The 21,622-nt window shown below is 44.8% G+C and overlaps 1 protein-coding gene across 2 annotated transcripts in view; it reads right to left on the bottom strand.

Moving 5' to 3' along the window:
- ELP4 (elongator acetyltransferase complex subunit 4) overlaps positions 1-21,622 on the bottom strand; it is a 1,390,950-nt gene that overhangs the window by 493,501 nt on the left and 875,827 nt on the right. For both annotated transcript variants that reach the window (XM_086955829.1, XM_086955830.1), the window contains exons 8-9: positions 15,672-15,780; positions 12,743-12,849 (exon numbers count right to left, since the gene is read on the bottom strand). In XM_086955829.1, coding sequence (XP_086811955.1) covers positions 12,743-12,849; positions 15,672-15,780 — 216 coding nt within the window. The remainder of the gene's footprint in view (positions 1-12,742; positions 12,850-15,671; positions 15,781-21,622) is intronic.

The following is a 21,622-nucleotide window of genomic DNA, read 5'->3' as shown; positions in this document are numbered from 1 at the left end:
GCTGTGAGTTAAGGGGAGCTGAGCAAAGGGAGCCTGTGCCAGTTTTGGACCTCTGGAGGTTGTTACTGCTATTTCGGAGCTGGAAGAAAGATGAAACTTAAAGAACTGCAAAAATCGACATAGCTTTTCTTGCGGCTGTTTTTCCGGACACATCTCCATGGCGCAAGAAGAATTTCCACGCATCGCCGTGCTGCTGTGAAAACCGTTGCAGCGCCTGTTGCCGCTGCAAGAATCGACACATCAAGGGATTGAGGCTAAAGAAAACCGCCACGGCGCCGCTCGACGCCACCGCATCGATCACCGAAGCAGCCCGCATTTCCACGCCTCGCACCTGTGCGGCAAGTTTTCCTGACACATCGCCTGCGGTCCGGAGCCGTCATGGAGAACAAACACATCACTCCCCATAAGACAGGTTTCCAACGCAACCCTTCCTCTGTGTGCAGTGGAACTGTTGCATCGTCCCCCCAAGGTCTCAGGAGTTGATGCATCCCTTTGTTTCTGCCTCTGCTGCTGTTTGGCCTTGTGAACTTTGATGCAAGTACAGGTACTTTTTGTAAAAGTTACCATCCATAGTTTTCTATGGTACAAGTTCTTGAAACCTTTTGAAAGTCACATTTTAACTGTGTAGGTTGGATTTTTGTCGTTTTGGTCTTGATAAGTTTAGATAAAGATATTTTATTTTTCTAAACTGGTGTGGTGTTCATTTGTATTGTTTTCAAAGTGTCACTGTGAGTGTTGGTACAAATACTTTACACATTGTCTTTTTGCTACCAAGGGGGTGAGCAGGGGTTATCTAAAGTGTACCTACCTCTGTCAACTAGATACCCCCATTTCAAACACTCCCCTTTAAACCCAAACGAGTGTGACCCAGACAATGTTTGACTCATTTCCCAATGTAACTGGCTGGCTATTTCCTTTCAACAGACATTTACCTAGCGGCATCACGTCTATGAAGACTGTAAGACTATTTTCGATGTTTGGAAGGCTGGCTGGAGGCTAATATGACAAAGGTTACAGGAGATATCTCAACTCCGGATGAGCTTAGTAGGAGGCTAATAGTAGCTGTGTTCGCTGACCTGAAACACTGGCACTAAACAACTGTATTTAACACAATAAATTTACCATATCTGTCTAAACCATCCAAACTGTGACTTTCAAAGCATAACTCAGAAATGGGTACCTTCCTTTTTGTTGGACAGAGGACAAGCTGTGAAAAGTCTCCAACTTGGAACAACATTCAGACCCAGATATGACTGGATCTTCAGCCCTTGTCAGTATACTTTCTTTCGTTATATACTTACTTGCGGCATCCAGACGTACTAACTCTATTGTTTAATTAAGTTTGTAAATGACGCAGAGACCCTACTTAAACAGTAGGCAGAACTGGGAGAAACCCCTACAGGTGTAATGCTTTTCAAACGACAGTCAAATTAAATTAGATGATTAATGGAAATCTTAAGCGGAATTCAACGAAGAATGCAATCTTGGTCTGAAATCAAGTACTAGTATCTGGAATGGATCCTTGTATCCTGACTTCATAGAGGCTTGGCATTCTCATTGATTCCCAATCAACTATAGTGCTTAAAATTAGAAAATGTAATTGAGGAAGCTATTAGCAACTCAGAATACTTAAGAGGAATTTTGCTGCCAACCCACTATGCCAGTAAGGCAGTTCATTCATTTGAGCATGATCGCTTTAAAACAAGTGTTTTTGTAAACTAGTTTAACTGATAGCAGAGTCAAGAAAATATAAAATGAATTTGAAAAAGAGATTTGACCAAATGCAATGGTTTGAACAGCCTTGGGTACATTTTACATTCAGAGGCATTTAACAATGTGATTGACCCTTCAGGTCCAAGTAAAAACAGAGACCTGCCAGGCCTACTTAGAAACTAAAATGCCCAAGAGCCGAGTAAAGACACCACCTGAGCAGGCAGAGAGGTGACCACATCCGGTAAGGAGCAGAGAAGTTGTTTTTTTATTTCTGTCAGCCAGTAGCAGATAGACCAAGTCCGAATCTCGTGTTGAGCTAAATCAAAATTACACCCATTCATTCCTAAACTCTGCACAAAGGAATGGGAGATGGAAAGTTTAGTGCATATTAGACTTAAAAATGACTGTAATGGTACGGTAGGGCAACACTATTCATGTACCAATTAATTCAACATATAGAGCCTTTGGAACAAAGAATGATCTGAAACCATTACAAGCATTAAGAAGGTGGCCAAAAAAAGGAAACAAAAGGAAATTGAAATAGATTAGAGCGAAAACAGGCAAGATGTTGTTGTATTCACTTTCACATCGTGTTCAAGACATTTACTTGGAACACATCTATATATTTTGCCAACATTTTGGCTTTGTGATTTATAGCTTAGAGTTTGCTGATGACCTTGATTTACGAATTGTGGGGGGAAAAAACATTACTGAACAACCTGTGATGTTAACTGACATGTTGAAAGGTCAATGAGCCCATGTAAAATAACTACGATGCCCAGATTCAAAACAGAAAGTACAAAAACACACTGCTACTTTTCTATAAAATGTACAGCAGCCCGTTAAAAAGACAAGGATAGGACCATGTTCTGGAATGAAGCACAATACCATCCACACTTAAAAGACATTTTGCAAATATGTACTAAATAAAGTTAACACCACGAAGCAGATTAGTAAAATATTGGTACAAAACTATGGGGTCCTTAAATCTGAAACACTAATTGTGTGATTTCTGTAGCAGTAGCTAATCAGCAACCATGACGACTGCCTAAATACCTCAGAAGCATAGACACTGTTCTGGAGCAAAACACTGCTTACACTCCTCATAGCAAGGAAGGGAGCAAATTCAAGCAACTGAGTAAACGTGTTACCATCAGCGGGCCATCTTGTAGTAACACAAGCACTCGTTTCTCAGTGATACTGAACACCGTGAGACCCTGCCAGCTTGGGATCTACGCAAATTTAATTTCACTGATTGCAAGTGGCTTACACAAGGACAGACGAGAACGCATCAGAGCCAGACTGGGACAAAATGAAGTAGACTCGGGAAACCAAAATAACAGATGCTCCAATTAACAGACCAGATAGCTAGAAAAGTGGCCTACATTTGTAAATTAGTCCAGTTTTGAGCTTCTAGAGACATGCTGAATGGGTATTTTGCAAGGTATGGGAGACTGCGAGCCTTTGAGCTTGCTAAACAATGTTTGTCGGGACATAATCAATCAATAAAACCGATTTATATAGCGCACTACTCACCCGCTAGGGTCTCAAGGCACTGGGAGGAGGGGAGTCGCTACTGCTCGAACAGCCAGGTCTTGAGTTGTTTCCTGAAGGAGAGATGGTCCTGGGTCAGCCGTAGGTGGGTGGGGAGGGAGTTCCATTTCTTGGCCGCCAGGTAGGAGAACGATCTTTCTCCGGCGGTGGCTTTGCGAATTCGTGGGACGGTGGCGAGGGCGAGGCTGGCGGATCGGTGCTGGCAGGTGGGTGTGTAGAATGTGAGGCGGCTGTTTAGGTATTTGGGGGCCCATGTCGTGGAGAGCTTTGTGTGCGTGGGTGAGGAGTCTGAACGTGATCCTCTTGCTGACGGGGAGCCAGTGCAGGTCTTTCAGATGGGCAGAGATGTGGCTGTGACGGGGGATGTCCAGGATGAGTCGTGCAGAAGCGTTCTGTATGCGCTGGAGTCTTTTCTGGAGTTTGCCTGTGGTTCCAGCGTAGAGGGTGTTCCCATAGTCCAGTCGGCTGGTGACGAGGGCCTGGGTGACCGTCTTCCTGGTTTCGGTGGGGATCCACCGGACGATCTTTCGGAGCATGCGCAGGGTGTTGAAACAGGATGACGAGACGGCGTTGACTTGCTTGGTCATCGTAAGGGAGAAGTCCAGGATGAAGCCCAGGTTGCGTGCATGGTCCGCTGGATTGGGGGCGGTGCCCAGGACAGGGGGCCACCAGGAGTCGTCCCAGGCAGATGGGGATGGTCCCAGGATGAGGACTTCCGTCTTGTCTGAGTTCAGTTTCAGACGGCTGAGCTTCATCCATTCCGCGACGTCTTTCATTCCTTCCTGGAGGCTGGCTCTGGCGGTGGCGGGGTCGTTGGTGAGGGAGAGGATCAGCTGGTTGTCGTCAGCATAGGAGATGATGTTTAGGTTGTGTTGGCATGCGATGGCTGCGAGGGGGCTCATGTACACGTTGAAGAGGGAGGGGCTGAGCGAGGATCCTTGCGGAACTCCGCAGATGACTTCGGTGGCCGCGGATCGGAACGGGGCGAGGCGGACTCTCTGGGTTCTTCCGGCGAGGAACGAGATGATCCACTCCAAGGCCGTTCCTTGGATTCCGGTGTTGCTGAGGCGCTGTATCAGGGTGTGGTGGCATACAGTGTCGAAGGCTGCTGAGAGGTCCAGGAGGATGAGGGCAGCTGTTTCCCTGTTGTCGAGCAGGGACCGGATGTCGTCGGTAGCTGTGATGAGGGTGGTCTCAGTGCTGTGGTTTGTTTGGAAACCGGACTGCGAGGGGTCGAGGGATCCGTTTGTCTCGAGGAAGGCGGAGAGTTGTTTGTTGACTGTCTTCTCGATGACTTTAGCAGGAAAAGGGAGGAACGAGATGGGGCAGAAGTTCTTGAGGTCCGTGGGGTCCACGGTGGTTTTCTTCAGGAGGGCGCTGAGCTCTGCATGTTTCCAGCTCTCCGGGAAGGTGGCGGATGCGAAGGAGCTGTTAATGATGTCCCGGAGTTGGGGTGCGATGATGGAGTCGGCTTTGTTGAAGATGTGGTGTGGACAGGGGTCGGTTGGGGAGCCGGAGTGGATGGTGTTCATCGTGCGGGTGGTTTCTTCGGTGCTGACCGAGGTCCAGGTGCAGAGGGTGGTGGTGGGGGGCGCTGGTTCGGTGGTTGGGTGCGTGGTTTGTGCGCCGAAGCTGTTGTGTATGTCTGCGATCTTGCGGTGAAAGAACGAGGCGAGTGAGTCGCAGAGGTCTTGCGAGGGTGTGATGTCGTTGTTGCAGGCTCTGGGGTTGGAGAGCTCTTTTACGATGCTGAAGAGTTCCTTGCTGTTGTGGGTGTTGTTGTCCAGTCGTTCTTTGAATGTTGTCCTTTTGGTGGTGCGGATCAGCTGGTTTTGTTTGCGGATGGCGTTCTTGAGGGCTGTCATGTTTTCTGTTGTCCGGTCGTGGCGCCAGGCTTTCTCGAGGGTGGCGTAGGGTTTCTTGGAGTTTTTGAGGTCGTTGGTGAACCACGAGGCTTTCTTGCTGCCGGGTCTGCTGCGAGGGTGGAGTGGCTGAAGGAGATGTGCTTGCTGGAGGAGAAAATTTGGTCAAGCGTGTGGCCGGCGTAGTGGGTGGGGGTGTTCACCAGTTGCTGGAGTCTGAGGTTGGCGAGGTTGTCCAGCAGGGCGGCGGTGTTGCTGTCATTGTTGTTCTCCAGGTGGACGTTGAGGTCCCCTAGGAGGATGTAGTCTGAGGAGGTTAGGGCGTGCGGGCTGACGAAGTCTGCGATGGCTTCGCTGAATTGTGTGCGTGGTCCCGAGGGTCTGTAGATGAGTGCCTCTGAGGGTGGTCTTACGGGTCGGTGTGTATCTGGAAGTGAAGGTGCTCGGCGGTGTTGAGGGTGTCGTCGGAGTTGGTCGTGATTCGGATGGTGTTTCTGTGAACGATGGCGATGCCTCCTCCGGTTTGGTTGACGTGGTCCCTCAGGGTGATCTTGTAGCCATCCGGGATGGTTATGGCGATGTCAGGGGCTGAGGAGGCGTTCATCCAGGTTTTTGTGAGGAAGGCGATGTCTGGTGATGTTGTGTTGAGGAGGTTCCAGAGTTCGACGGTGTGCCTGTGGACGGAGCGGGTGTTGAGCAGGATGCACTTGAGGTGATTGTTGCTGGTGCCTGGATTGGCGGGTGAGGTGCAGGTTCGGAGGCATGTGAATTTGCAGGCTTGGCAAGTGAAGGGTCCGTGGGTGCGTTTCGTGATGGCTCGGTAGCAGGCGGGGTTCCGGCCGGCGTTGAGTGCGTGGAGGGTGGTGGCGTCGTAAGTCCGTCGTGTGGGCTGGCATCGTCGAGGGCCAGGGGTCCTGGCCCTGGGCGCGGTCCCGGCGCTGGGCGCGGTCCAGGCGCGGATGGGCGTAGACGGGCTTGCCTTTGGCTTGCCTTCGGCGCACAATCGGCGTGCCCGCTGCGCGAGAACGACTCAGCCATAAATGGCAAAGTGGGAGGGAGGAGCAGCTGGGAGGCGGGAGCGGAGTGGTGACTGGGGCGGCGGGGCCGCAGGGACGCAGCGGCGGGAAGGAGGACCGGGGGCAGGGGAAACCGGGGACAGAGGCACAGAAGCGGCAGGCACAGGAGAGCTTACCGGGCGGCAGCAGCAGCGAGGGCACAGGCGGGCAGCTGCACAGGAGGACCGTGCGGCGACTGGCGGGGGGGGGACCTACCTGGCGACCTACATTAGGGAAATCAACAATAAAAACCGACTCTCCAGGCCATAAAACAGGACCGCTAACTGTTTTATTTTTATTTTATAAAAAGCCAACAAAGAATAACAATACCAGCTGTTCGTACAAGTGGCCGTGCAAGGCAAATACAAGGGGACATTACATTCATTGTGTGAAGAGGAACCTCCCAGCCTAAAACCTCAGCGAATTCCCCGGTTACTGACTCCCAGTAGCATGTAATAGCGGAGCAACCCGATACCATGTGATAAAAGTCGGCTTGCATATGGCTGCAGCGGAAACATGATGCATCAGGTCGGAGCCCAGCACGATGGAGACGCGGCAGCATAAGATAGGCAGTGCGAAGGTAGTATACTTGAACCAAGCGAAGCCTTGCTGAGTCTGTGAATGTTTAAGGAGCCATCAATGCGTCCCTTCAATCGGTGTCATCCAAAAACCCAAGTCAACCCTCCCATCTGTCCCTGCGTTGAAGTCTCCCCCAACGATGGTCATCCCCAAGGGCAGGGCAGCGACCAATATAGCGAGACATTGAAGCGTGGAGGTCAATAGGGAGGGGGAAGAGTATACAGAGAGTAAGTTCAGAGGCCGGTCCCCTGGGCTCCCCTACAAGAGGAGAAAACATCCCTTCGGATCATGGGTTGCCTTGCTCACAGCGAATCGAAGACCACGGCGCACCAGGACAGCCACCCCTCGCGATCTCTGATTAAAGCCGGAGTGCCAGACTCTGCCATAACCATAACGTGCAGGAAAGGGCAATGAGTGCCCACCAGGTGGGTTTCTTGAAGCAACAGGATATCTATAGTGTGACGCTGAGCATAACACAGGACCGCTGTGTGCGTGTCCTTATCCAGCAGGCCGTTAACATTCCAAGACATTATGGGGAGCAATGCTTTCCCGGCACGGTTGTCAGACACAGAGAAAACGGGCATATGGCAGGATACCTAGAGCGAATGGCCAATGAGGGCAGAGTAACACAGGTGCGCTTAGTAGAGGGTGCAATTCTACAAAGTTAGGCCTTGCGCGCTTGTCGTGTAGCTGGAATTACAAGCTGGTACAGTAAACAAAAGAAACAGCAAAAACGAATCCGGACAACAGTTCCCCCTCCACAACCCAATTCCCTCCCCCCTCCCTATACTTCGGGAACTGAAGCATCTGTCACCCTAACAGTGAAAAACTAGAAGACCAATCTAAAACGCTTTGGAATTGGGAATCATGGAGGACCCTCCTCTCAGTAAGATGTTCGTGACAATGTCCATTGGGAGATAAAGTTAATAGTTAGCGGAAGTGCGGCACCCAGCCGGTGGTTTAAGTGGAAGGCAAGCAGGAGCTGTGAGGAGCGTCGGGTTGCAAGAAAGATCTGTGTCAGGTAGATCCAGCAGTGACGGGCGAGGTGAGACACCCCCGGTGTCTGAGTGGCCCGAGGTACCAGAGCGTCGCAGCGCAAGGAGACCTCCAGAGAGCGTTTCAGACGTCGGAGTCCAAACGGGCTCATCTCTTGCCCCGCCGCCTGCGGGAGCAGTTACGCTCTGGCCCATGGGCTGGGATATTCCGACTGCCACCTCCAGCACCGGCTACAGAAGACAGATTGCCTGCAGTGGGTTTTAAGGGGCGTTCTTCTGTCACCCATGTCCAGGCTTCTTCTGGGGAATCGAAGAAAAGAGTTCTGTTTTGGAACACAACCCTTAGGCGGGCCGGGAAGAGGAGCCTGTATTGTATGTTAGGAGTGCACAACTTCTGCTTGACGTCCCTAAATGAGCAGCATTGGCCCTGTACCTCACGAGTATAGTCCAGGAAGACCATAATCGTCTGGTTTGCATACTTGAGATGTTGTTGCTTGCGGGCTTCGGTCAGCACAGAGTCTCTATCTTTAAAATTAAGGATAAGCAGTATTATCGGCCTGTTTTGCACACCTGGCGGTGGCCTGGGCGCGAGTGAACGGCGTGCTCACTCAATCACAAACCACAGGGAGAGGGCGCCCTCGGGCATCCAGGAGCACAGCCATCGTTCCAAGATATCCGCTGCCCGGCCCTGCTCCACACTCTCCAGGAATCCCACCAAGCGATGGTTGTTGCAACTGGACCTGTTTTCGGCGTCCTCAGCCCGCTGGTGCAGTTCTTTGGTGTGGGACCGGAGGCGGACAACCTGGTCTTTAAGTTGTTGGACCTTGTCCTCTACGGTGGAGATACGGGATTCGGCTTCTTTAAAACGGGACGTGGCATTGCGAAGATCCTGGCGGATGAGGGTCACATCAACCCGGACTTCAGCAATCTTTCCCTCCGCTGAAGTTTGAGAGGCACGGATAGCTTGGAGGATAGTGGACAAGTCTGCAGAAGGAGGGGCATCCTCATCTGCGGTTCCCCCAACCGCCCCAGGGTCTGTGGTAGTAAATCGGTCCATCTTTGTCTGGGTGGCGGGGGTCTTCGGTGCTCTGTCCCTACCCATGACCTTCATCCAGCAAGGCAGGAGGTCCAAGCGGATTCTGGTGCGCAAACAGGAGGGAAAATTGAAGAATGAGGATGAGGAGAGAGGTCCCCGCCACTCTGAACCCTGCCATCCGATTGATGGATGAGATTTCTTTCCTTAGGCCCTCTCGTGTCCCCAGAATGGGTGCAGACATGCGGATTCACACAGACGGACTGGGCCAGCACCGAAGCCAGAACAGAAGGTCGGCGAGGAAGAGGAGCAGGGCGCAGTTCGCAAGGTGTGTAGGGAGCCGGGCAGCAAGGAGAGGAGGCGGAGAACAAGAGGATCCCTTACAGCCCGCCACCCCGTGTGATGGCCCATATTTCGGAGAGGCTCCGTCTGCCGGGTACACAGTGACCCACAAGTAGGAGGTAGTCTCCACACAATGCTGCCGCCACAGGAATCAATGGCTGAGGCGCCCTAACACACCATCAATGCACCGGGGAGTGTAGCGGGTCAGAGGTCCGCCCCGGTCAATGTCAACAGCGTGGGGCCCCTGCCGCAAGCCAAAGGAGTGGAGAGCTGGATCCTCAGGACAAACCTCCCTGCCGCCCGAATGACGGCCAAACTCCCCCAGCACCCAGGAGCAAACAGGCCTGCAAGCTCCTCACCTCGTTCTGCTGTGGTCGGGCCATGCAATCATCTTTCTCCAGGCCTCGCAGCCACTCCTGGTGTGGAAACACCTCCCGGGAGGGGGCGTCTTGTGTGAGGCCTTTGTAGAAGCAGGTGGAGGGGGGCACGTGTGGTGGAAATACACGCCCCTGCTGCCGCCCTCCGATTGGCAGCGGCGCTCGTTGTCCTACTAGGCCGCCGATCACAGGTCCAGATCGCAGGGCCGGCAATTCTTGGGGGCTCCCACCAGAGCAACCACTAACTGTTAAAAATAAAACTGCTCCACACTGATCTGTCAGACCAGCCCATACTGCCCGATTGCCCTATAGCCAAAACCGACACAGGCACGCATCACGGTAGACGCGGGGCGTCAGTGTGATACTACACAATGTTTAGGAGTGTTAGGCTTGTGAGCTGTAGCCCTTAAGGCACTGTCACTACTAGTTAGATGTTTAAAATACCTATAGCGAAATCTAGTTGAGGTCACTTGGGCTGCGTTGTTAAATGTTCTATATAATGCCTATAAAACAAGTTTTGTTGTTGTCATGAAAGCAGCTAAAATAGTGATAAGGATGGTACGTTAAGGCAGGTAACAAAAAATAAAGATAAATCCACTCAAGTGTAAATTCAAAAAAGGGCATTTATAAGATCCTCTCGAGGCTTTATTCCTCCACCATTATTTTATTTCACCATTGAATTACGCATAAGGTGTGCACTTTCCTGTCCCTACTTCGCTTCAAAGATTTGATGAAAAGTCCTACAGCTGCTATTAAACATACGAAGAGCAAAAGTTAGGAAAAGGACATTCATCTGAAAAGCTCACCTAATTTTACCATCCTTATTTGAAAAATTAGAATGAATATCTATTCAGTTTACAACCAGTAAGTACCTAAATGTAACATATAATAGAGGCATTGAAAGTTGCAGCATACATCTTTCAATGTAATATCAGACTATAACACAGGAAAGAGAAGCCCATCTCTCCAAACTAATGTTAAACACGCTCAAAGGCCTTCTCTGTAGCGAGTCTGAGTGAGGACGCAGTTGTCTAATTAACTATTAACTGGCCTCAAAAGAATGACATAATTAAAGACACTGATGGCCTTTAATTGGGAGGAGGGTATCTAAATTTGTCACCTAATGGGACCCGTTGAATGATTTATGGGGAGTGTTACTTGCAGCAGTAGCCGAGAGAAAGAGGCGCCATAAGTTACCTTATCAAGTGGGTAGCTAAAGAGGGCACGGGGTCACAGAGGGGCCACGGTGGTCACTTCAGGGTGACGACCCAAACACCAAAGCCGTGCCAAGCCAGATTGACCATCGGTTCTAGATTATGTAAGAAATATGCTAATTTATTGGTGGCAATTTACCTTTTTAGTGGGTTCCAGCAGTTAAAGCAAGTAGCCTGCTTAAGAGACTTTAACATGAAAGAGATTTCAGCAAAATGGCTTGCCAAGTATGCTCGGCCGTTTTATGTCTTCGTTTAAGGAAAAATATAAACGGGGAAAAAAAACAAGTGCTTTGGCTGTTCAAATTGCTACCGGTTCTGCCATAAAATACAAAGCTCTCCAAGTAAAGACTGTGCGAATATATTAGTCCTCACGTATAATAAGTGCTGTGGGGTTCCTGTGTCATCACTATCTTTTACGTGATGTGAAAATATTATAGAAATATACAAGACATGAATATTTGCAATGGGACAACTGTTAACTAAAAAATTGAAATAACGTCTGTAAAAAAAAAACGATCTTTTACGGGGCCTGCCTATTTCTTCTCGCAGATCGCAAACGCCAGAATCTCGAGAAAGTTTATTAACAGGGAGGGCGGGCTTTTGGACGTCATTAAAAAGAAAAAAAAAGCATCACAGTAAAAAATAAGATATCGGTAAACCTTAGAAATAATCATGTAACACTCAAAGACACAAACTGTTTCCCTGCTGACGGAAAAGGGTACTCTCATAAAATCTAGCTCCAAATTTAAAAAGTCACCATTAGCAGATTTCTAGGGACAGGGTCACATCTGTAGAAAATCCACCACAAGTTATGTAGATTTGTATGCAGTGGTGACAATGAGGGGTGGAGAAGTGAATGTTCCTAGAGGAGTGGACAATGCAAATGATGCGATGCACCCAAAGAGCCATGACCCTGAGAATGTTCTTTCACACATTTACCTGTAGTTCTAAACCAAAAGATTGTAATAGGTGCAGCTTGTATGGGGAAACAAACCACAAACAGCCTCCACATTTTAGAGGGGTCTGTAGACGAGATTCCCTTCACAGGAACAATATTTTCCATGGGCAGGAAAATAAATAAAAAGTTTAATTCTCACAGTCATATTACGGCAAGGCCTGAGACTATAGGTTTTCTGCAATGAAGCAAACCACGCAGGTTGGGTTAAGCAAGTGGTTTTATTAATTTGGCAAAAGTCCGAAATCTCTGCAGGTCGTAGGCTGATGGCTGTGTGGATTTGCACCTTTTTTGTGAAACAGGCCCAAAAATATATACAATTATAAGAAACAGCGAAGTGAAACTCCATCCAATAGGTCCCAATGATAGCCCCCACACGATTACATAATCATCTGGTTATTTTATTAGTTTTCAATTCACCTTGCTGTAAAAGGAAAAAAGACAGGAGCCACATACTAAAAAAATCACTGGATGATTCTAAGATTTAGCACTGTTGCCCATGCAATGCTGGCAAAAAAATGTGTTGGGGGAGCATATAATTTAAACTCAGCTAATGCAATATATTACTGAGCTGTGCACCTCCAAAAATACAACGTCATTGTTCCACTATTAACAAAATAAATACCTCTAATCTGGCTAATGGGAGCACCTAGTATTCAAGCTCAACAGACCATTCAGTTTTGCAATGTGATTAGTGATTATTTTTAATACCATACCAGTGTAAAGGCATGCTGCGGTAATACACCAACAATCACCAGCCACTTGCAAGTTGAAACAGCTATACCACATACTGTTTCTATGTGCTTTAGTGCTCCTGTTTCTGTTCTGTTTTGAACGAACCAACCGTACATCATTGCCTCACTTACATCATGCTGGACATGTCTCTATACTTTCAGAATCAGCAGCAAAAAATGCTGAAAGCATAGGCACAAAAGAAGGATGAAGTTAGCAATATCAGATAAAACACAACTACCAATGCCAGGGGAACACCAACACAAAACAAGGATTTAACTCATTCATTTTTTGTGCACTTCCATGTTAACATTGATAATGTTGCCCTTACCTCGATGGTGAATAGCTTTCTCTTCAATTTAAAAGCGAGGTCCGTTACTCCTGAAATATCTTGAGTCAAACTGTTAAGACGTGGAAGCTGGTGCACGCGAAACAAACCTTGTCAGAGGGAAGAAATGCAAATTGAATTAAAATTAAGTAAACACTTGTTATGGGGATACACACAATAGGACCCTGCGGCAGAATTCTGAATATTTGCACACACTCGTCCTCCCCCTTTTTAAAGTGGAGCTTGCCACCAGGAGCACTGAAGCAAACGGTGTGATTATGCTCAAGTAATCAGGCAGAATAAGATAAACAGGAATGCTTGTGCGTTGAAAACTAATTGCACTTTCGTACTGAAGTACTCATGTAAAAGAGGATCTTGATACTTGTCAAAACTGCAGCCGGTTTGTGGGCGATTTCCAGTGTATTTACTGTAAGCAAGCATGGTTATCACCTTGAACGCTTGCCCACGGCACGGCCAAGTGATCCTCATTTTATTAAATGCACCAGTAAGCAGACAGCAAAACAAGCTCATGGGTTACTGGGAACCACTGAAGCTCTAATGAAAAATCGGCCATGTTGCCCTTGGTTAACGGCTTCGGCTGATGTGAGACATTTCTGTTTTTAGAACATTTTCACGAGATAATAAACTAAACCCCTTCCTCGCCGCCACAAATCTATTGCATTTCTGAGCTCTAAAATAATGCTGATTCTGGTGCTATTATTGCAGGAGGCATAGGTAGGCTTGCCAATGGGGCATCCTGTCGGTAGACATTCACGCTGATTCCTTCTGACAAGGCTGCTGGATGGTTTTTGTGCAGCCCAATATAGTCTCAGAGCAACGGAGAGGTCATTACACATGGATTGAAACCAGGAATTCAGATACAATACTTCCATGTCTCTGGTCTCTGCTAGCCACTGACAAATCTAATGGTTCCGGGATAGAAACAGAGGAGAGCACACAAAAAACACAGAATACAATAGTTTCGAAAAAAAACACTAATACCGCCGAGGCTGTGGATCACCTCCAAAGCAATTTTGTATTTTTGCCATATTGACAGAATAAGACAGAATGTTTCAGGAAATATAAAATATACATATACATTTTTCCTTTCAATGATCATTACCCTAATGTACTTCTAATTAAAAAATAATAGTAAGCGCAACCAATGGTACAATATGCCCTGGAAAGCAGGAGGTACTAACTGCTCTACCCAAAGTACCCAGTTCACTGCTTCCTTATTAATGTTGCCATTGCGTCATATATATGTTCCTCCAATTACCTCTCGTTTTGAAAGAAATAAACATGATAGGCTATCTACAGAATTAATAATTGACAACAAATGTTTGGGCAACAAAGCAATTATTTACTATAAATGACTGTTAATAGAAATGCTCATTTAGTGCTCCACCCAGGCACTGCTTAAAATCAGCACCTTCGGGATTAATTGAAAATATCTAGTCTGGCGCTACAAGATGCACAACATGAATAAGATGTCCTGTTCCTTTTGGCGCCCGGTCTATTATTCTCTTTAATCAGTGTTCAAACAGATCGTGCTAATAGAGTTTTGTGCGAAAATCATTTAGAAAATCAATTTTGGCAATGCTTTTTTCTACTGTTTGCTCTGTGCCTTTGATCTTTAAATGTAAATTGGAGCTGAAAGTAAGTGCATCTTATGTGTAAATGCCATTTGGGAAATGTTGAAAGCACAACCATGAACTGCAGCATGCATCTGCTTATTTTGCCACCTACTCTTGCGAACTACCCTATACTAACCCAGAAATATAACAAAAGAGTACATTTCAGCACATTTAGCAGTTACATAGCAATTGCACAGGGTGAAAAATGGCAAAGTGGTGCAAACTGATGTCGGCTGCTAACTCGGATATACTTGGAATGCAGTCATTAAATCTAAGGCACAACCAGCAGTACCAATGCTGCTGCAAGCTATTTCCGCATCCTTGTTGAGCATCTAAGGCCAGCCTGAGATGTGTGTGAACATTATCAGCAAGTGCACTGTATTACTATCACAGCTACTGTTAATTTCCAGAAATGTTTGGAACTTTGTGGAATGGGAAAAAAAAGTCCAGCATCCCGGGGCCAGATTTTCTTCTTATTTGAACAATTGCTGTTATGTTCCAATTTATTTAGTGGCTTGGACGTTGTAGTGAGCTTCACACAATTGATTCGCGTTTCAACCAAGTTGCCCTGAAACTACTTTAGGTCCACATTAATAACTGACTATTCACACATGGAAACACCACTTTGAATTACAAACAGCTAGCTATATGCCATTTATAGATACTGACGCCACATATTTTCTATGGTTGAAAATAAATTTTACCACGAACCTCCACACACCTTCCATGCATTATCACAAAAGTGCAATGATAAATAAGGGTCAAACACATTACCCAACTGCAAGGTAAATATATTTATGTATTTACATATGTGTCACACAAAGGATGCACTGTAAAATTAGCCTCCCTTCACTAGCTAGAATTCAGACTAATTTACTTGTGGTGTGTATAGATGTGTTATATAAATGTGCATTTTTTTCAATCTCAAACCTGGCAGTTTAACATAATAGATTTCATGACAGGTTCGGCTCTCTGGTCAGCTGATGGCCAAGCCTCCACTGCATGCGAATTCCCTGAGGTCTGCCTGTTGAGATGTACATCTGACTGAACCCTGCTTGGTAATAGGGCCTGACAACATGCAAGGAGTTGCCTTGTTTTTCTTGCAGCCCTAATGCATTTTGCTGGGAAATATCGCTTGGCCCAATAATGGCTAGCAAGGGAAAACATTTAAGAAGTATATTATAAAGGAAAGTCTAATGCTACACTTTGGACAGATCCTCCAATCGACGAGCAAGCTGCTAAGTGGCCAAGGAACGAGCGGGACAGACTTTTTGCATTTCTGAGGATGAACTTACCATGGTAATCCTTGTATAATGGACTGGTTTCCCTCTCAGAGCCAATAAATGATTCAAGACCGACCACCGAATCTGACAAGTTTCTTGCACGTGCCATAATTGCTTTATTCTGTAAGACATGGGAATAAAAAACACATCTTGAGCGATGAAAAAGGCAATTCATTTTCCAAGTGAAATCTCTGTTAGCTCTACAGCAAATAAAACAGAGAAGATCATCAACACCTAGTAATAATTGTAATATTCCATCAAAGAATTATGAAGTAATTTCTGTTGATTGTGTGACAGGAAGGAAGCGGCTTCAGGCTTAATGCAGTGCTTGGCGGTAGGCAAGTGGCATGCTGCGATCACTATCCGCCTTCATTTCTAGTGAACCATAAATGGCAAGGAGTTGGTTTGGCCCTGCAGGAGGAAAGACTTAGCCAAGGTAAAGAGCTGGAAGAACACCAGGAGGAGAAGCTAGAATCAGGCTGCTGGTGCTCTAGAGAGGAGATTGGGATTGACTTGAGATGGCCTTATTGTTTCTACAATATTGACAACCATTTTATCGGAGGTACTTCCGAGTCTCTGCAAGAGGAGGATAAAGGTCAAAGGCAATGTGATGGACATCTTATTATTATTAATTGAAGTCTTTGTAGCGGAACTAATAACTTATAAAGATTGGCTATTTCAGTTTGGATTTTTTTATGGTACGGTTACTCAAAATACCATCTGAAGCCAAACAAATACATTTCGAAGCAAGTTATTTAAAAATATTGAGACAAATCTCAAAGAATTCAGGCTACTAAACAAATTACATTTACATTAACGCTTTACACCTTTTAAACCAAAACAGGGTACCAAGTGCCTAGAAGTGTAAAATAGAAATTGTAACAAAAAAAAAAACAGTTATGCTTTTGCACTTTAAAAATATCTGGTCAATGTTCTGAAAACATATTTCCAACTCGTTTGAAATTAAATCATCCCAGTTCTTTTTGTGAATTACAAAGAAAACTTCTTTCCCATAACAAAGCAAAGTGCTTACATGCCAGTTCCCTCAAATCTGATGCACTGCTTACTTTCAGATGAGGGGGATCTCAGGGGACTGTGGTAGTTTTGCACTGGCAACTATGTGATTGGTGACTCATGTTTTAACAAAGATTCACAAAGCAATAGGACACCACCCAATCTAAGCAAAATAGGAGGAACTTGTACCTGTATACAAAATCTTTGTAAATCATTGACTAAATACATTTAAGCTCCTGATCAAAAAAATGAACATGCTAAAACCTCTACGTGCAATCAGGATGACAAGAAAACAGACCTAGGCATAGAAGACCCGACTTGGGTCCCACAGACCCACACTACCAAGCACAGAATGCATTAATTTTTTTGGGGGGGCACACCCCAAACTTTCTCCCTGAAGCTACCTATGCCCAATAATGGTTGAGCCTCATCGGATGCAGTCTGTGGAGGTGACAGATGCTGAAGAGAAGAAAATCTTCTCTCTTCCAAGAAACAGACTTCTATGTGTGCACTGATCATCCAGATCTCTGTATTTTGACAAAGTGAATCATTTCTGTGCCCAACTGTCCCATTGATTTTGATTTTCTTGTCCAAGGTCCTATATCTGTGTCTCCAATTGTCTATTGTCACTCCAGCTCACATTTTCGGGTTAACTTGATCAATTTCTTGTTTCTCACTGTCCTGGTGCCTATCTCTGTCTTTCTGCCTCAGCATGTCCTCCCGTTATATTGTCCTAGTCAGCGTCTTCTGTTCCCTTTATCTTGTGCCAATGCCCATGTCTCCCCGTGCCCAAATTAGAGTCTACATGTATTACATTTAAATCCCTCGAACAAAAAGCAGTGAAACATCAAAAACCTATGATTTATACCACAAATTCATACAATAAAGAAATGGAAGTGGTGTATGAATTTGCAATCCATGCAATTGGCTACTTAAACTCTTTAAGTAGTCCATACAGAAAGTCACCTGCACCATCAAAGAAATAATGCAAAACAAGTTAGCCCTCGGTGAGAAAAAATGGTAACACATTGAGACAGTGTTTCCCATTTCTCATCTGCCTTCACCCTCATCATTATAATAGAAATCCTTACAACCAGATAAACCACTGATAGTTCCAGAGATAAGAATGACACCTTTCCCTGGGGATAGTTACCTCTGTAAATTCATGACTAAATGTTTGTATCCACTGGCTCTGTTATTTACCAATATCACCTGTCTTATTAATGCTTTAAAAAAATATGACTGTAGATATAAAAAAATGTTTTTTCTACTGACCTTTCAAAGGAAGAAACCATCCAACACTGAAGATCTTTGTTCCAAATGACCTCTAGGAAATTGAGAGCGGTTTATGGCCAGAGAGTTTTGCTAAGATGGATCCTTTGGATGTATGGTGCAGAGCCTGACCTTGTGAAGCAATGAAAACATGGCAATACTTGCAGTACTAGATCATTGGGCTACAATTAACGCCCATCATAGTGTCCTCCTCAGTAGTTTAAGAAGTGGTTGGGGTGACAGGTATATTTTATAAGGGGATCAAGTCAGTACATATGAGCTGACATCTTTCAGCACGGATAGGTGGTAGTTTTCATAAGAAAGACACTCTGAGCCTGCAACTGTCTGCATCTGTATTCAAACACTCAAACATCTACTTCAGAAATCCAAATTACTCCACACAACATATTCTGTTAAAATTAAGATCTATCCTAATTATGATACAACCTAAAATTCAAGTATGGATCTCAAACTAACGACATACAAAGAGAATGGTAATCATGGTGAAGGCACACTAGTTAAATATCCTATCCTATTGCCTTCTAAAACGCAAATCAGGCTGAGAGAGGTTCAGAATGCGTTGAAAAGGGTAGTCACTGAGATTTCAACGAATATTACAAGGTCCTCCTATTTTGCTTAGATTGGGTAGCACCCTATTGCTTTGTGAATCTTTGTTAAAAGATGAGTCACCAATTACAAAGATGGCAATGTAAAACTACCACATTCCCATATAGAGTGGCAGTGGACCTTACTGGCTTTACTCTGCCCACCAAATTTAGAGATGTCCGTCAGCCCAGCAGACATCTAGACATCTCAGGAGCTACTTTCATGGCAATTTAGGTCAACGAAGGAATAGTTTAACAGACGGCTCTGTCAAGCATGACGGCTGGCTGGTAAACTTTACCAGGGTATTTTATTGTCCAAATAACCCACACTGCGCCAGGATATACCAGACCATGACGAACAGTAAAAAAAATAAAGTATCTGCCCTATTTAGAGTGCATACTCTAAATAGGGCAGATACTTTATTTCCAATGATACCTATTCCATCGGGCTGACAAAGGAAGTTTTACAATGACTAAATGTACTCCATCTGCGTAAAGAGTGCAGCTTCAAATCGGGCTGACAGGCGTTGAGTTTGGCAGACAGGGTACTCAGTCAAGTCAAATCAAGTAACTCTTCATTCAGCATAAACCATAAAAGTCAATAAAAGACACAATGTAATACAATAATAAAGAAATGTATTACAATATATTTGTATCAATAAAACACATAAAATACAGAATGAAATAAGTGCAAATATGCGTTTTCGTTTTCTGCAGGGGCATAAGAATAATTAAAATATCATTACACCAAACATCTTCCAGCAAAGTGAATGCCTTATCAAGTAAGACAATGGTGGGTGGTCTACGCACACCTATTCTCGCAAAAGTTTTTAATTATAATCTCAATAGTTCGATCAGTGTGCTGTGTCTGATAGTGTGTACCTAATCAGACTCAATGTAAACTAGAGGGGGTGGCCAGCCTGCTACACTGCCTGCTGGACTCAGACATGCACAACTATAAATGATATACAATTGTTTATTAAACTCAACAATAACGTAATCAGACTTTCAGTCTCTATTCTTTAATCATTTAACTGAAACATGTATTACTCCAAGGATTATTTCCAACAAGATCATGAAACATCAATTCCTTGATATATATGGCTCAATTAAAAAAAATTAACATTCTATAAACATATACAAACATAACAGTTTCTTGTTTAAACAATGCAGATGTCTGTAGCCCAATTAATTTCAGAACATTTATTGTCCCTTCTTCAGGGGAAACACTGTAAAGCAATAAATAAATGAATATCGATCAGTTAATGAACACAGTTATTTGTCTATCAGTACCAAAAACAATCCAACCAGTTGGTGCAAAGTCAGATAGTGTGCATCTTTATATACATCTAAGTTACATGAGTATGAGCCAAAATAAACACACCTGTATTCCTAAAGTTGAAAGAATAAAGTTGGAATAGAGAAACCAGAACCAGTGTAAAGCCAAAGTGAAACCTTCACAAACAGTACTAGCCTCGCTCCTGTTCAAAATCAGGAGCGAACCAATTAATAATTGCATGCTCTGTGGGGTAAAAACAATAATTTGTAAAAAAAAATGGTGAAAACGCACTGTCTAAAGAGTATGAACTCATGTGACTTCTACTGGCACTTACTCAAAAAGCGTGCTTAAATTAAACTCCGCCTGCCGGTAAACCCAAACAGAAACGTAAGTCTTTGTCTATGCCCCTGCGGTAAATACCAGCGTAAACATCGCCTGTCTGTCGCACTTACATACCGTGTATTTCTAACAAACGGTCTTCCACGTCTACTCCTCGTTATTCCGCCATAAGCTCCTTCCTCCTCGATATTCGCCCGGTCTAATGACGTTGCAGCATGATTACCATAGCAACGAATACACGCTTATAAACCTGCGTCTTAAAATCACGTATTCCTCCTGCTCGATACGTGCCTGATCTAATAGCGTCACTGCGTGGTTGCCACAGAAACAAGTCCACGCTTATACCCCCGCGCATAAAACTCAAGTATGGCTCATCACTTCACAAAACTATTTGTATTTCAACAAGACGAAACTTGTCGCGATGTCATATCAAATATTTAAGGCATCACGTTGTAATTTGTAATGCTGATCTGCGAATACGTAACAATAATCAACACGGCCGCTTCGTTCCTTCATTTTGACAAAAACCACCCCACTCCGTAAATCCTTAGATCATCGCTAAGAACCGTCATCTCAAAGAATACTTCAGAACTAATGCCTGAAGACATCGCTTAATGCACATATGACCAGTATCACCTGCGTTTGCCGTAAGCTAATAAAGTACAGGAAAGGTGAAAAAATGTAAATGATAAAAACGCATTCCAAAACTTTGAGTAAAGAACCAGAAAAGAAAATAAGTGCTGCTCAGATACATAGAAGAAAAGCAAAGACTATTTTAACACTCATAACTTGTGTAAAGATTTTGACTCATACATCACTTATTACCAAAAACGTTCATTGTAGTTCAAGCATTGACTCATGTATTAACCATTAGTTCACAAGAAATAACTCATTTCGATACGGTCATTAAGACCCCCTGGGACCATTGTTCACAAGCGTTTTATCCAAAAGGACTCCCTCTGCAGTAATCTTTTGTTAGTATCAAATCCTGACCTATCTGAGACTGTCTCAATAATTTGACATCTGAGTTGTGCTATTGTGTGGTGTTTCTCAGACCAATGTGTTGCTAATGAAGAGGTTATGACCTTATTTCGAATTCTACTCTTTTGTTTAGAGATTCGAGTTTTAATATTTCTTTCCGTCTTGCCTACGTACAGCAATACGCACGGGCATTTCACAAAGTAAATGACATTGTTTGTGTTGCAATCACCTATATTGCGAAGTTTCACTTTTTCTCCAGTATGTGGATGGGAAATGATATTTCCCTGAATCACATTATTGCAGTGTACATAGTTTGCACAACTCCGTATGCCTGCTGTTTCACATATTTTTGCTGGCTTACCACTGTTTAGCAATTCTTTAATGTTCTTTGTTCTTGTCTAGGCAAAAAGCGGTTGTTCTACAAACATATTTCGAAAAATCTGGTTCTGATTGTAAGAGCTACCATTGTTTAT

This window comes from Lissotriton vulgaris, chromosome 2_1, assembly GCF_964263255.1.
Source record: "Lissotriton vulgaris chromosome 2_1, aLisVul1.2, whole genome shotgun sequence".
In the NCBI taxonomy this organism is placed as follows: domain Eukaryota; kingdom Metazoa; phylum Chordata; class Amphibia; order Caudata; family Salamandridae; genus Lissotriton; species Lissotriton vulgaris.
Note: the sequence above shows the minus strand (reverse complement) of the source record. Positions and strands in the feature narration are given on the sequence as shown.